We start from the raw sequence: 17,236 nt of genomic DNA on the forward strand, positions 1-17,236 counted from the left end.
AGTAGGTAATATGTGTATATGATCTACTTATGTCGTATTTCTAATCGACTTATATAAGTTTTAAATCCTTCCCCGTTATAGATTTAAATATTATTTGTTTAAAACACATGTGTACAATGTTGTTTTTTTAAGCTTCAATATACTTTTTTTTAAAACAAAAATGTTGCTTAATAATACCATTTAAATGTAGCTGTAAACTACATTAGTACAGTAACCTAATTCTTCCTTGTATTATATGCCTTATTTTTACAAAATGAAATTAGTACGTATGTATAAAAAAAACAGACATATAAGCGTCGCCTTTATAGTATTAATGAATGGGTGTTTTTATAATGGCCCTGTTATATGTCCAAGGTCTGTTATAATGGTCGAGGAAGTCTGTAATGGCCCGAGGCGTTGCCTCGGGCCATTACAGACATCCGAGGCCATTATTACTGACCGAGGACATATAACAGAGCCATTATAAAAACACCCATTTCTTAATACATTTATTAACCAACTGAATAAAAGTGTATGTGTTAATATACCAAATATCCAAGATATTAAAGTTATGTGTTGAAAAACAGGAGGAACAGTGATCCCTATATATGGTTCTTTAATGTTGGTTGCTGGTTACTAAATTAAATAAAATACAAAAAAGTATTATACTCTTTACAACTTAATTTTTATATCAACTTTATTAAAAACCCTAACTGTGCTTTATAGAGACAAACCGGGCATTAATACAGGGCCATTACAGAAAAACAGGGCCATTACAGAAAAAAAACAGGGCCATTACAGAAAAACAGGGCCATTACAGAAAATATGTTATTTTTAATAACCAGTCATTTTTGGCAATAATGTACTTAGTTGGTTAATAATAGGTTCTAAAGCCTCGAGGCCAATGGGAGTCTCGGGATGAGACCAGGGCCAATATGGAAAAGGGCATGTTATCATCTATATTATTAACCAACTAAGTACATTATTGCCAAAAATGATTGTTTATTATAAACCCTAACTGGGCTTAATACAGACAAACTGGGCATCAATACAGGGCCGTTACAGAAAAACAGGGCCATTACAGAAAAATAGTGTTAATATCAATAAATTTAACATAGCCGCCGATTTTCAAAACGGATTGCCTCGTTAAAAAAGTCATCATAATTTTATTCTGTAAAATACGGTAATGCTATGGTTTTCTTAAAATCAATATTTTTGAAATAGACTATAAGTTTAAAAAACGGTATATATATATAGAGTACATCAAGTTGGCAGCAACAGAATCCAGTCACGTCTCAGTCATTACAGCTGGACGGACGTGCTGGGCTGTATCCAAGGAGTTAGATAATTGACCTTCATTTCACTGCCTCACGGCTTTGGTCCTGATAAAGCTTCCTGTCATCTTTAGCACTATCTCCACGACCCATCTACCAGTACTCCATCATCGAGGTTAGCGGGCTGCCAAGCTGACCAAACTGGCCATGAAAGCAGCCGTTGTGAAGAAATAAGATCAAAATAGTTAACAAAACAAAACCAACTCACCAAAACCAAAATGGCGACGTCCTCTACTACCTGTTCCTGACCCACGGCAGAAAATATTTAAACGCTCACCAATCGCCTTCGGTCACCGAGCCGACCGTGCGAGGGCTGAAAAGCCAGTCAAGGTCGTTAAACACTTCCATTTGTTGTTGGCAGCAACACATACACCTTTGTGCGGTTGGTTAATAAATGTATTAATAAATGGGGTGTTTTTACAATGGCCCTGTTATATGTCCTCGGTCAGTAATAATGTCCTCGGATGGCTGTAATGGCCCTCGGCGTTGCCTCGGACCATTACAGACTTCCTCGACCATTATTACAGAACTTGGACATATAGCAGGGCCTTTATAAAAACACCCATTTATTAATACTATACTTATATATACATATCTTCTTTAAAAATGTATATTTTGTATGTTTGTCATTTAGTGTAACAAGACTATCCGATTATAAGAGGTTTTTTTTATATATATATCAGATGTTTTATAATCACAAACGGAGCCGAAAGGTCGAAGGGTAATATTGACCCAGGACTTATAAATACATCTGATATGAAAAATTACACGTTATATTTTTTCATATGCTTCAAATGCATTTATAATATGCTTCATCTAAGACAAAGTTTGCTTTAAATGGATTTTTGTTAAATGTTTTATAGGTCCTTTTAAGTTATAAAGCTCTTCGACCGTCTTTGAGTTTTATTCATCCTTGGCTTCAAATATTTGGCTTGACCGTTCTTAGTAAAGGTTAATCCATAAAAGCGCTATGGAGGTATGGCATTTATAACGTAAATGTTTATTTCTTTTCTTCAAAAATGGAGAAAAATAACAGTTAATAATATATTGATCCTTTAAGGTAGTTCTCAAGTAGATGGTCAAAAGGTGAAAAGTTTACGGACGACGAACGCTAAATACATTCGATATGAAATCTTTCTATAATATGCCTCAACAAAGGACAAAAACAACAGTAGATATACAATAGTTTATAGTGACGATAAAAAAAAATCAACAAAAGATAATGAGGACTGAAGTCAACCTATGTAAATTGACTTTCTAAACTATGCTGGAAACTTAAAACATTTGCATTAATTTTTATAATTTTATTGTATCATTTTTTTCTTCTAAAATACCACGTGTTTATTGACTCGTTGCCAAGTAAAATTAGCGGAAAGGTTGAAAAAAAGCCGATGATTACAAAGTGGTCGTTCTAAGATTGCAATAGTGAAATAATGACCGAATTTTATCCATTTAATCAAGTTACAAATATAACTGGAAACCTTGAATATATTTTTTTTGTAAAAATTCGAAAATCTGAAAACATTCCCTTGAGAGCCAAAAAATAAATAAGTAAAACAACATTTTAATAATTTGCAGAAACAAATAAATATTTACTTCAGACATGCTAACCTGAAATACCATCTCCCCATTGACTCATTCATAATAACAATCAGGGGCGAATCCAGCCATTTAAAAATAAGGGGGGTCCCAACCCAGGATAAAGGGGGGGGGGGGGTCCAGCTAAATGTCCCCATTCAAATGTATTGTTCTGCCAAAAAAGGGGGTTCCAACCCCCGGACCCCCCTCCCCCTTTTGGGTCCGCCGATGGCAATAAGTTAAAAGATTGAAATAAAAGGTTGAGGGAGGAAGTTCTCAACACTTTATAATAGAAACAATATATTCCCTTTTAGTTACAACTGAAAGAAGTCTGATGTTATCCTACAACTGTAACATAAAGGAAAATATACAGTATGTATATTAAAGAAATTAATCCTGCTGAACTTACTTTAAATAAAGCTAATACTAGCAATGACCACTGTCCTTTCCTCGATCTTGATATCTATATCACTAATGGAAAGCTGAATACTAAAATTTATGATAAAAGAGATAATTTTTCATTTCCTATCGTTAATTATCCATTTTTAGATGGTGACGTTCCCTTGTCACCATCTTACGGTGTTTATATATCTCAACTTGTACGATTCGCTCGTGTATGTAACAATGTTTTACATTTTAACGAGAGAAATTTATGTATTACTGAAAAATTATTACACCAGGGTTTTCGATATCACAAACTAGTCAAAACATTTACTAAATTTTATCATCGGTATAAGGACATCATTTGTAAATATAGCTCAACATGCAGACTTCTTATACGTTCAGGTATTTCACATCCAATTTTTTATGGAAATATTCTTTATAAAGCACAAAGGTGTCAGTATTCACCTCAAAAACTAACAAAACCTTTGAATAGACTTATTAAGAAGGGATATAGTTACGATACTGTTGTCAGGTCATTAAAGCATATTTTGGCGTTAATATTGATTCACTTATAGGGTCTTTGCATCGGAACTAAACACATTTATTCAAAAACCAGTTGTTGGCATGACACGGGTTATGTTCTTCTCATATATGTTATGATGGTATGATACTAAACCCCTAACGGGAAGGATTGTGCATTTGAAATCATAATCTTTCAGTCAGTTTAATTGAAGTCTGGAGCTGGCATGTCAGTTAACTGCTAGTAGTCTGTTGTTATTTATGTATTATTGTCATTTTGTTTATTTTCTTTGGTTACATCTTCTGACATCAGACTCGGACTTCTCTTGGACTGAATTTTAATGTGCGTATTGTTATGCGTTTACTTTTCTACATTGACTAGAGGTATAGGGGGAGGGTTGAGATCTCACAAACATGTTTAACCCCGCCGCATTTTTGCGCCTGTCCCAAGTCAGGAGCCTCTGGCCTTTGTTAGTCTTGTATTATTTTTATTTTAGTTTCTTGTGTACAATTTGGAAATTAGTATGGCGTTCATTATCACTGAACTAGTATATATTTGTTTAGGGGCCAGCTGAAGGACGCCTCCGGGTGCGGGAATTTCTCGCTACATTGAAGACCTGTTGGTGACCTTCTGCTGTTGTTTTTTTCTATGGTCGGGTTGTTGTCTCTTTGGCACATTCCCCATTCCCATTCTCAATTTTAGTAGTGTATACTTTGAGGAACAGTGACAAATCCTACAAAAAAAGCGAGTTTTACTTGTAAAAAAAAACCCACTTTTATTTTGGAGGTTGTGTCATTGTTTTTCAAAGTATGCACTACCGCCTATTTTACTTTTAACACACATACTTCCTATTTTCGTAAGAGATCACAGTTTTCACACTTATCTCAAGAAAACAAACGGTTGCGAGCAGAATAAGGGATTAACGTCTTCTTAAATATTTTTTTTTATCTTGTATTTACTTTTAAGGAAACAGGAAAGTTAACACTCTTTAACAATAGCGTCCCCAGTGAAAAAATGTTATTCTGTAATATAAATGATAACAGTAGAATAAACTATTTGATCCATTTTATATTTTACAAACAGTTGTGATAAAATATCTTTATCAATATAAACTTTAGGAATAAGAATAAGAATAAGAATTTTATTAGTATAAAATCCAAACAGTAGGATTGTTACTAAAATACAAAACAAAAACAAACAGACAGACAGGCATATTAATCACAAAACGATAGACATTAAACACTACAAACATGTAGCATTGAAAGATTTTTTTTTTTTTTTTTTTTTTATAGAATATTAATTTTAATTATAATACTATTTTTGACAGCATGCCTCCTCTTTAAAATTATCAATTCAAATATTATGCTTATATGTAGGACTCGGAACCCCGATGGTACTCCGAACCGCGATGGTCACGCTGAAGTGCGATGGTGTACGCTGAAGTGCGTTGGTTAACACGCTGAAGTGCGATGGTAACATTGTGACGTTAACTTGTTGATATCTACGCTGAAGTGCGATGATGGTTACGCTGAAGTGCGATGTAATTTAGTATACGCGATTCGAGTTGGAGGAAATGTCAAGTGCGCCAAAAAAAAAAGGTTCAGCGTGTCGGTCTATATAGTGCTACGCAGGGTCCATCTCATTTTATCAAATATAACTTGTTCTCGTCATATCATAGCCGAGAAATTGCTCATAAGACACTCATTTATCCATTTATATAATATCGTAACAGTTTTTAACAAATAAAAGCCATCAAGTACATGTATATATGCTTGACTTATAGCGAAACGTGACGCGAGTTCTGTGAAAACTTTAGAATAAGCTGATTTTCCGCTATTCCGCAGACTAACCTGTTGCAGAAGACTTATACTGTAAAAACAATACAATTAGACTTATAAGTAGTGCGAATTTTCTTACAAAGCAGAATTCATCTCAATAATAAAGCAAAATTATATCGACTCGATAAATATGATTGCTTTTAATAAATTTTATTCTATTTAAAAAAAAATCACATATAATTTAGTGAAACATACTTGAACCAAAGACCCTGACATTTTATTGGTCGTACAAAATGTGTGCGACATAACATCGAACGCTAGATAACCAATTTGCAGACCAAGATCATCTTTTAGCCGATTTGTTCCTTATGATTTGTAGCATGACTTAGTTATAAATTATTTTGTAACCTCAACCTCTAATGCTCAAAACTGTTCTGGACTTGAATTGTTCGTTACTTTGTTTTTTTTTTTCTTTTTTTTTTAATTCCTTTGTTCGCAATAAATCTTAATCTAAATAATCTTATCCACCTGCCTGCGAATCCGTGTTGTTTAGAAAACGTCAAAACAACTAAAAGTCCTGCTAAACCATCGCACTTCGGCGTAGACCATCGCACTTCAGCGTGACCATCGCACTTCAGCGTGACCATCGCACTTCAGCGTCCCCATCGCACCTCCGAGTCCTACATATATAATATTATAAGTTTATACATCAATTACACAGTTCATATAATGACATTATAATTGTTTCTCGCATTATACATTTCACTTATATAGTTAACAATAATAAGTAAAATATCATATTCTTCACAGGAAAATATAAAATCAAATTTTTTTTCTTCACTCATTGAATTAAAACTGGGGACAATAATAGAAATTTCATTAAACATTTTGATCCTAGTTTTATTAATTTCTGAACATGTTATGATAAAATGAAATTCATCTTCCACCTCTTTAGGAGATATAAAAAGACAACTATTCAAACCTTACAAGTCCATTTCTTTTAAATGTTCGGGTGCAGTTACAAATAATATTGTAAAAACATTGTCAAAACACATCTTTATGTTCTAGTGTAATAAATCACTTGGACTTGGTATACTATTCACAGGATATATATACTATAACAATAGAATACGTCTCAAGTAAATTCAATCCTTGACGAAATCTACTCGACATTGTTAACTTTTACTCCCTCATTTATTCACAGTTTGTGAGGGGAAAAAAAGTAACATCAGCGATACCAGGCTAATTATTTTGTATAAATGTCGTTATTAAAAGACTCAAAATCGACAAAATAATCATTATGCATTTTCTCTTGCCTGAATTAATACAGATTTAATTCTTTCAAAACAGGTGGAAGTAGTGGTGTGATCTTCATTATCTTGTTACATTGCACATCTCAAAATGTGCTTCCTTTTTAATGATTTATTGAATTTTGATTACAAACCCAGGACACTCTTGTTTTATGGGTACATCTTTATGTTAAACTTTATAGTTTCTTGGATGTTGAAAATTGTAGAGAAAGTTGAATATATATATATATATCTTTTTGCCATAATATATATATAAGGAGATTGGGTATGAGTGCCAATGAGACAACTCCTCATCAGAGTCGCAATTTGTAAAAGTAAACCATTATAGGTCAAAGTACGAACTTCTTGACTCACTCAAAAGGATCCTAAAAATGACTAGTGTAAAACCATTCAAACAGGAAAATAAACGGTCTAAGTTATATAAAAAATCGAGAAACGAGAAACACTTATGAACCATATCAACAAACCACAACCACTGAACACTAGGTTCCTGGCATAGGACAGGTGCAAACAAATGCAGCGGGTTAAAAACATTTAAAATTTATAGACGCCAACCTTCACCCAACCTGAAACAAAAGTGTAACATCACAACATCATGTTTATTTCTAAACCGACTCTAACTTTCGATTTCTAGGCGTATAAGTAAACCGTTTATAGATACATGGGCTTTATTCTTAGTATCCTGCATTTCATATTCAGCGTTAATCTTGAATCAACATTGCCACATTACTTTTTCAGTAAAAGCACTCCATCTTCAAAACATAAAATAAAGAACTATAAAATGCTTGCAGTTTTTTAGTTTTAGATGCAACTCATGTATTTAGTTTGCCACATACGAAAAATAAAAATGGATCAAGTCGTCAAAGTGTGAAACACAGATGTTCTCCTAATATTGAAAGTTATGATAGCCAACAGAATGAAAAACAAACTTGTTGCAAGAGATAAAACCTTATAAACTTGATGCAATAATCATCGACACCAAAGTGAGGCGATCAAAAGGACATTGAAACTATTTAGTCGAAAATAAACTGTCAACGCTTTGGCAAAAACAGAAAAAGATCAAAGATTAACGTTAGAACACACAACAATATTTCTGTAGAGCCTAGATAGTCGAATGGTCTAGCGCGTCGGGCATAATACAAGGCGATTTGGTACCACGATATCTCAGTAGCATGAGTTCGAATCCCGGCGAGGCAAGTTTACAGATCTAACATTGTTGAGCTGTTATTTATACAACTAGTATATAAATATACACATATCTGACCATCATGAATGAAACAGCTTGTGTATGATTGTATTCCTGTCACGAGGTATTGTCATTTTGCGTTTTGTTTTAAACATAACCATACAAGAGATAGGTTTGGCTAGCCATACAAATAGGTTAAACGCACCGTTTTTCTCTAAAATGTCCTGTACCAAGTAAGGCATATGGCAGTTATTATCATAAAGACCTTTTCCATGTATTTTTGCGTTTACTGATTAATTCAACTTTGCAACTTGTTTCCGGGTCATACTAATTATTTCACTTGTAGTGATATGTATATTCCAAATTTTACATATTGTACAGCTTCAGTTTGAATAATACAATAATTATATTTAAACTACTTTGAAATAACACAACGAGCTAAACAATGTTAAAATTGATTTCAATGTCTTGTGGGGGCCTCATCATTATGTGTGAAAAAGTTATCAAGTACTGCACCATCAAGTGTCTGTTCGCATATAACAATAGACTTTATTTCTTTGTTAATCTTTTACAATGTATCAGGAAGAAAAACACATTCTCCGGTCACATCCGAACTTATTTATAAGAAGTGTAAGTATAAGCGACACACCATTTTCTTATTATAACTAGAACATGGAAGACATAAGTTATCTGTGTAATCCTATGGTAGAACCCTTTGTTTATGAAACTATAAGAGACAAGTTGGAAAGATACTCCAAGGAAACACCAGATAAAGAAGCCATAGTATTTTACACACCTGAATTTGAGAGACAATCTTTGACTTTTGGAAATCTATATAGAAAATCATGGGAATGTGCTCAAGGTCTGATCAAGTTAGGAATACAACCAGGCGACGTTGTTGGTCTAGGTTTACCGAACATTCCAGAATGGATTTTTTGTCATTTTGGGATTGCTCTTGCTGGAGCAATCACTCTTGGATTTTCGTATTTGTCAAATGATGGACAAAACATTGTTCAAGCACTAAATCAGAGTAAGAAATGCACAGCTATTATATTCGGAGATAGCGCTGAAAAGATTGACATAGTCCGTCAATTTGTAAGTGGCACTAACGAGAATGGAAGAGTTTTAAAAACAGATGTTTCATCGCTAAAATATGCTATTCGGGTTGGAACAGAAGACGCCGCTGATTTTCCATTCACCTTTGGTTCACTTCAGCAATTAGCGGAATTTAATTTTGGTATAGAACTACCAATTTTGCTACCAGATGACGTCTGTATAATTATGATGACCTCTGGAACAACCGGTCAAAGCAAACTCATCCCCAAAACTCATTTCCATGTATCATCTGTACTACCAATGACCAACCAAGTGATGAGGATGGAAAAAGAAGACGTAATCTTTAATTCTCAGCCATTTATATGGATTGGTGGTTATGTCTTTTCGTTGTTAAATTTAGGCAACACGTTGGTGACAGTAACTAGTTATTTAAACAACATAAGCACCGCGAGACAATTTGCAAAACTTACAGCAAAAGTAATTGAGAAAGAAAACTGCACTTTCGCTGGGATATATGGTCCATCTTTGCTAGAATATTCGGATGGCGAAATAAATTGTTCAAGCTTTCCACTGAAATGTGTGACTACAGCAGGATTTCCATTATCTACAAACTATGCTTCTGTAATTGAAAAGGTAGCCCGCCGTTTTATTAACGTTTATGGAACAACCGAACTTGGATCTATCTGCTACAAAGAAATAGTACGACCTGAAGACTTTGAGGATTATTCAGTAGGATCTCCAGTCAGAGGCATAGAGATAACTGTTCTTGACCAAGCTGGTAAACTTTGTAAAAGAAACGTCACGGGAGAAATAAATGTTCGATCCAGTGTTCGTTTCCTTGGATATTTGAACAACCAAGAAAAAACCGTCGAAGTTTTAGACCAGTCTGGTTGGTTTAAAACAAATGATATAGGATACGTTACTTCTGATGGCCAGGTTGTCGTCAGTGGTCGTTTATCGGATGTTATCATAATAGGAGGTTGGAAAATGTCTCCTGTACATTTAGAAAATGTACTATCTGCGCATCCAGACATATTAGATGTCAAAGTGATAGCTATTGAAGACAAGGTGATGTTCCAAGAAGCATGTGCCTGTTTAATGAAGAAACCGGAATCAACAACCACATGGGACGATCTTAAAGCCTTAATTCCAAACAAAGGCATCACCAAAAAAGAAAACATACATAACAGACTTGCTGTTCCAAAATATCACGTGTTCATTGACTCTTTCCCTAGAACAATCAGTGGAAAGGTTGACAAGAAACAACTAAAAGAGGAAGTTCTTAAAGTTTTAAAAGTGAAATGATGACCGAGTTTTACCAATTCAATCAAGTTCCAAACAATTTGATGCTACAATGATCTGTGTATTGTTAATGTATACAAATATTGTAATTTCTGACCATTGTAAATAAATTTCTTCATTGAAAAACCATATAACATTGATCAATTGAATTTTATATAAAAAAAAATAGTAGTAACTATGATTGACAATGAGACAATTCTTCTGCAAAGTCCTAATGACGATTGTGTAAACAAGTATATCCAAAATTGAAATTGCTTTAAGCTCGTGCAGGGCTAGTTGAATAACTGTATAATAACATTAATAACAAGGAGTTTTGAATATGAAAGATTTGTTAAAATTTGAAATTCTGAAAACATTTCTTTGAGATCAAATACAGAATAGAAAAATTTGTTCCCAAATACCACGTGGTCTTTGACTCATTTTAAAGAACAATAAGTGTAAAAGATTTAAAACTTAGGTTACAAATGGAGGAAGAATTATTTTTGTTAACAATGTTTCAAAATATTGTCACATAAGTAAACACCACTTAATGTTTGGATAGTGTGGTATTGTTTGTCAAAGTATGCACTACCGCCTATTTTACTTTTTACATACCTACTTCCTTTTTTCGTAAGAGATCGCAGCTTTCACACTAATCTCAAGAAAACAAACGTTTGGGGCGGAATTAGGGATTAAAAAAGATGGCTTCTTAAATCTGTTTTTTATCTTGTGTTTGCTTTTAAGGAAAACGAAAACCTTTTAAATACAGTTGCGATTGAAAAGTGTGAATCTGTAATATGGATGATAACATTAAAAAAAATCCATTCATCTATTTAAAGGTACTAGATATACATTTTACAAATATTTTGTTCGATCATTAATAAAAGTGATAAGGAAAATAATAATTCACTTTTAGAACCCTATTAGCTAAGAAACATCACTGATGAATTATTCTCTTGCAAAGCTCTGATTCCTTTCACGGATTTGGCTATACTTTTTGAACCTTTTGGATTATAGCTCTTCATCTTTTATATAAGCTTTGGATTTCAAATATTTTGGCCACGAGCATCACTGAAGAGACATGTATTGTCGAAATGCGCATCTGGTGCAAGAAAATTGATACCGTTAATTTTACTAACGATTCGACCTCATTGAAATCTTCAATTTAATATCATAGCTAGATATGAATAACGAATGTATTCATCAGTTATAAGGAAAATAATGTCATCCTAAGAAGTGAACAAGGATGAACAATCTGGTTGATTCGATCCACCAACAATAATTCTTATACAGCTAAAACTGATGACAAATATGCTTTTAAACATACACTATGAATTAGACAGATCTCGAAAATCAAGTTTCACGTGGTCGCTATATATCATATTAATACTTATGTTTATGTTATATGACCATCGGTAGTATTCGTAGGTAACGCCAATAAAAAAAAGACAACGCCAAGTTAACATCACACAAAATGTTGATACATATACTTCGTGCATTTTCAATTGTGTATTCTAGACGTATTGTAATTTGGATATACGTTTTAGTATGTTATGAATCAAATAATTGAGTCAAATTGTTGAATATGACTTTGACAGCTGATGCCGCTTTAATGTTTTACGACCAATGGTCAGAAAACTATAGATCAATATAATATAAAGGCGATATCATATGTTTGCCAATGATACAAAAGTACAGTCTTCAACACGGCGCTTTGGCTTTCACCGAACAGCAAGCTATAAAGGGCCCAAATGACTAGTGTAAAACAAATCGAACAAGAAAACCAATAGTATTATCAATATGAAAAACAAGACGATAAACACTTTAAAAACCATACCTTCAAATGACAACCCCTGAACAACAGGCTCCTGACTTAGGATAGGTGCATACAAATGCAACGGGTTTAAACGTGTTAATAGGCATCAATCTTCATCCTTACCCGAGACAGTAGTGTTTATTACAACATAAAAAACCGCTCTAGGAAATATCAATTAAAATGACTTTACTCGATTAAAACAATATTTAAAAAAAAAGAAACATACACTGAACGAATAAAAGAGGGGCGAAAGATACCAGAGGAACAGTCAAACTCATTAATCGAAAATAAACTGACAACGCCATGGCTAAATATGAAAAAGACAAATGGACAAATAATAGTACACAAGAAACAACATAGAAAACTAAAGACTGAGCAACACGATCCCCATCAAAAACTTGGAGTGATCTCAGGTGCTCCGGGAAGCGTAAGCAGATCTTGCTCAACATGTGGCACCCGTTGTGTTGCTCATGTTATAACAAACCTGATAAATTGTCTAATTCGGTAGGTCACATTCATGAAAGGGGAGAGGATTATAGTTACAACGTAAGAAAAGAGTTATCTGTGAAACGGTTATTCCATAACGGTCAACCAACTCTTGATGGCGTCCGTAAAATTTACGAAGGGATGATTTCAACATCACCATTTGGAACTCTGGGTTTGATACCTTCCATTTGAGCAGTAACCCTCTATCAAGGAAATCAAAATAGGAAATACAGGCGCGGGAATATCGTATCCATTGGGAGATACATACTCCGTATGCAGGCGCTGCTGGAATGTTGCTACATAGAAAAGGAAATATCACAATTGGGAAGCTGAAATCATCTCGTGTGTTGTAAAATTTTGTTTTCAACCGATCCTCATTGTAAATTTCTAGATGTAAGTCAAGATATGAGACAGACTTAACTGTATCTAGTGTATCCTTTATCTCTAGTTCTATGGAACGGATGCATTCAACATAGTCACCAAATTTTGAATTATTTAGTGAGAGAACATCAACTATATAGCGGAAAATAAAGTTAAAGGATATTGCTTACTTCTTCTTTTTCATCCTAAAAAGTTCCTGTATGAAGTCAGCCTCATAATGATAAGGAAACAAGTCGACAAGAAGAGTGGCACAATTGGTTCCCATTGGAATGCCGACAGTCTGTTGAAAAACATGTCCTCCAAACGTAACAAATATGTTGTCAATCAAGAAATCACGCATCTTGATAATGTCAATTTCAGAGAATTTTTTGTTTGAATCAGTGTGATCCTTTACAAAGTAGGATTTATCCCTCTCTAAGACAAGATACTTGTATCTATGTTGACCATTCTTTTTTATGAAACAAAGCAATAACAACTCTTTCAATTTGTCTTTTAGATTGGAATAGGGAAATACTTGTGTAAAGAGTAGAAAATTCCTATGTTTTAATACTATTGCAAGATGAAAGAGTCTTAAATTGTATATACTCTTAAAGATCTCTGGAATTTTTTAGTATCCACATCTGATTCACGCCACCTCTTAAATAGGCAGTTTCACAATAACTTTGAAGCCCGGCTTTCATTGCTGATACAAATTATGTTACTAATTTAGAAAGGGGTTTCGTGATGGAGCAATTGGAAGATCCAGCAATATACCGTTGTTTGTAAGGACATTTATGTAGTTTAAATATCTAATACAGTGATGGAAGATCTTGATCTTCATCTTTGGTTAAAATTCCAAAGGAACATAAAAGAGACTTATGATTACCCAGGAGTTCCTCTTTGGTAATTATCGTGAGAGTATATGCTGAGTTTCCAAGTGAATTGTCAATACCTAATTCATTTATCAAGCAATTTATGTAATGAGTTTTGCACACAAAAACAATGTTGTTTGGGGTTTTATCTGCGGTGACAGCAACATATTTGTAATGGAGGAAGAAAAAGTGTTTTGCAACATTAGGGTTTTTAAAGATTGATGTAGCATGGGTATTGATAGACCCATTCAGTTTCTTAATTCTGATTTGTATCAACGACCTCACAGCCTTAATCCATTCGGAAAGAGTATCTACGTCTTCCTTCGTATTCTGGCGCTTAGCTCATTGCCTAGCATAATCCTCGACTGAATCCATAGAGATTTTGCATGGATTTAGGCTCACGATATTTCGTACCTTTTGATAACACATTTCGCAGAGAAGTGTTATTGACAATGTTGAGGTCACCGGCAATAAAGGGGCCAGCCGGATTATTGGAAACTAGCAGAAGTGCAATCAGGAGGTTTAGACTTGAAGTCGTCAATATTGGGATCCTGCAAAATGTGTTTGAAACTGAAAATTTTAGTTGCAATTAGTTTGGTATAGGTATAAGAAATGATTAGTACAGTACAGAGTTTTGCACACAAAAACAATGTTGTTTGGGGTTTTATCTGCGGTGACAACAACATATTTGTCATGGAGGAAGAAAAAGTGTTTTGCAACATTAGGGTTTTTAAAGATTGATGTAGCATGGGTATTGATAGACCCATTCAGTTTCTTAATTCTGATTTGTATCAACGACCTCACAGCCTTAATCCATTCGGAAAGAGTATCTACGTCTTCCTTCGTATTCTGGCGCTTAGCCCATTGCCTAGCATAATCCTCGACTGAATCCATAGAGATTTTGCATGGATTTAGGCTCACGATATTTCGTACCTTTTGATAACACATTTCGCAGAGAAGTGTTATTGACAATGTTGAGGTCACCGGCAATAAAGGGGCCAGCCGGATTATTGGAAACTAGCAGAAGTGCAATCAGGAGGTTTAGACTTGAAGTCGTCAATATTGGGATCCTGCAAAATGTGTTTGAAAATGAAAATTTTAGTTGCAATTAGTTTGGTATAGGTATAAGAAATGATTAGTACAGTACAGAGTTTTGCACACAAAAACAATGTTGTTTGGGGTTTTATCTGCGGTGACAACAACATATTTGTCATGGAGGAAGAAAAAGTGTTTTGCAACATTAGGGTTTTTAAAGATTGATGTAGCATGGGTATTGATAGACCCATTCAGTTTCTTAATTCTGATTTGTATCAACGACCTCACAGCCTTAATCCATTCGGAAAGAGTATCTACGTCTTCCTTCGTATTCTGGCGCTTAGCCCATTGCCTATCATAATCCTCGACTGAATCCATAGAGATTTTGCATGGATTTAGGCTCACGATATTTCGTACCTTTTGATAACACATTTCGCAGAGAAGTGTTATTGACAATGTTGAGGTCACCGGCAATAAAGGGGCCAGCCGGATTATTGGAAACTAGCAGAAGTGCAATCAGGAGGTTTAGACTTGAAGTCGTCAATATTGGGATCCTGCAAAATGTGTTTGAAAATGAAAATTGTAGTTGCAATTAGTTTGGTATAGGTATAAGAAATGATTAGTACAGTATGATCTTTCAAATAAGGAGGTATTTTCGAGTGAGCTAATTTATGATGAAGGATATCGCCCAAGTTGACGCCATCGAGACTGTTAGGAAACTCCGACTTCTCTTTATTTACCTGTAACTCCGTTTGAATATAATATAATTTGACTCCGTTAATTGTTTAATGATTCCTGTAATTGTATGTTTTCTTTGTTATTTACTCATTATAAAATCGTGCAACGGAGTTAACGGAGATATATTTTATATATAAACAAGTACATTGATAAGATTGATTAGATGTTAACAAATAATAAAATGCTGTAACATGACACAAATGGATTATTAAAGGATATATTATTCAGTTGAGTTTGTGTTTTATTCTAATGTTAGTGTAACGAATACTTCACAACATTAAATGGCGCCCAACAATAATAACCCACTGTTAGAAGAATTACATAGTCAGGTTAAAATATAAATATAAAAAAGATGAAAATATCATCATTATAGAGTATAATGACTCTTGAGATGGGGGAAATGTGACGGGATTGCTTCCCTTAGAAAAACTTAGTAGATACTTAGTCAGCCGTAAGCGGTTGAGCTAAGGAAGTACTTCTTTAGCTCAGTCGGTTAGCGCGCTGCCTTGTAACACAGACTGTCCTGGGTTCGAGTCCCGGTGGAGACAATCAATTTTATAATGAAATTCATGCTCTCCGGTTACAATTTAAAGAAAGGTTAGTTTCTTTGGTCGGGAGTGTTAGGAATCTCCGACTCCTCTTTATTTACCTGTAACTCCGTTTGAATATAATATAATTTGACTCCGTTAATTGTTTAATGATTCCTGTAATTGTATGTTTTCTTTGTTATTTACTCATTATAAAATCGTGCAACGGAGTTAACGGAGATATATTTTATATATAAACAAGAACATTGATACGATTGATTAGATGTTAACAAATAAGAAAATGCTGTAACATGATACAAATGGATTATTAAAGGATAGATTATTCAGTTGAGTTTGTGTTTAAATCTAATGTTAGTGTAACGAATACTTCACAACATTAAATGGTGCCGGAACCCGGGAATTAAGTCTATTCCGAAATTGGATCTTAATTCAGGAAATTCAACATATCAAATGTGCGATTCCTCGAAGGTGTGCGAACAAGGTACAGGAACAGTATTCAGACAGAAATACTGAACAGGAAGCAAATCTTATCCTCGGAGGTTGATAAACTCGATGAACAACGTTTTGTGTTGAAGGCAACGAAATGTGCGGACAAGCTGAGGATGTATCCGAAAAATTAGAAATTCAAAGTGGGAAACTTGCTAGTGCTTTGGAAGATGAAGGGGAAGTCATAGATGATATTGTGGGTGAAAATTGTGAGCTGTGTTCAAATGTGATGGATTGTTACTTGGATCTGATACAATTTAAAGAATTAGTTGACTTAATTAAAAAGGAGAGCATAGAAGTTAAAGAAAACGAATTCTCTAGCCAAATTGTAGAGTTACAAAGAGAAATGAAAGATATTATGCAAAGTCAAATAAAACAACAACATGAAATATTTAAGAAACAGTCGATAAATGAAAAGGAAAATTCTACGTGTTCTATAAAATTACCAAAATTAGATCTTCCTTTTTTAATGGTGAGAAAATAAAGTGG

General features: G+C 34.1%; 1 protein-coding gene across 1 annotated transcript; it reads left to right on the forward strand.

Moving 5' to 3' along the window:
* Nucleotides 1-8,636: 8,636 nt before the first annotated feature.
* Nucleotides 8,637-10,558, forward strand: LOC139485429 (medium-chain acyl-CoA ligase ACSF2, mitochondrial-like). Its single transcript, XM_071269904.1, has one exon. The coding sequence runs from the start codon at nucleotides 8,742-8,744 to the stop codon at nucleotides 10,428-10,430; it is 1,689 nt and encodes a 562-aa protein (XP_071126005.1). The 5' UTR covers nucleotides 8,637-8,741; the 3' UTR covers nucleotides 10,431-10,558.
* Nucleotides 10,559-17,236: the final 6,678 nt, after the last annotated feature.

The sequence above is a fragment of the Mytilus edulis genome, chromosome 8, assembly GCF_963676685.1.
Source record: "Mytilus edulis chromosome 8, xbMytEdul2.2, whole genome shotgun sequence".
Taxonomy (NCBI): domain Eukaryota; kingdom Metazoa; phylum Mollusca; class Bivalvia; order Mytilida; family Mytilidae; genus Mytilus; species Mytilus edulis.

Bases quoted from the DNA above. Each gene is read 5' to 3' on its own strand.
- LOC139485429 (XM_071269904.1), top strand. From the start codon at position 8,742: ATGGAAGACATAAGTTATCTGTGTAATCCTATGGTAGAACCCTTTGTT.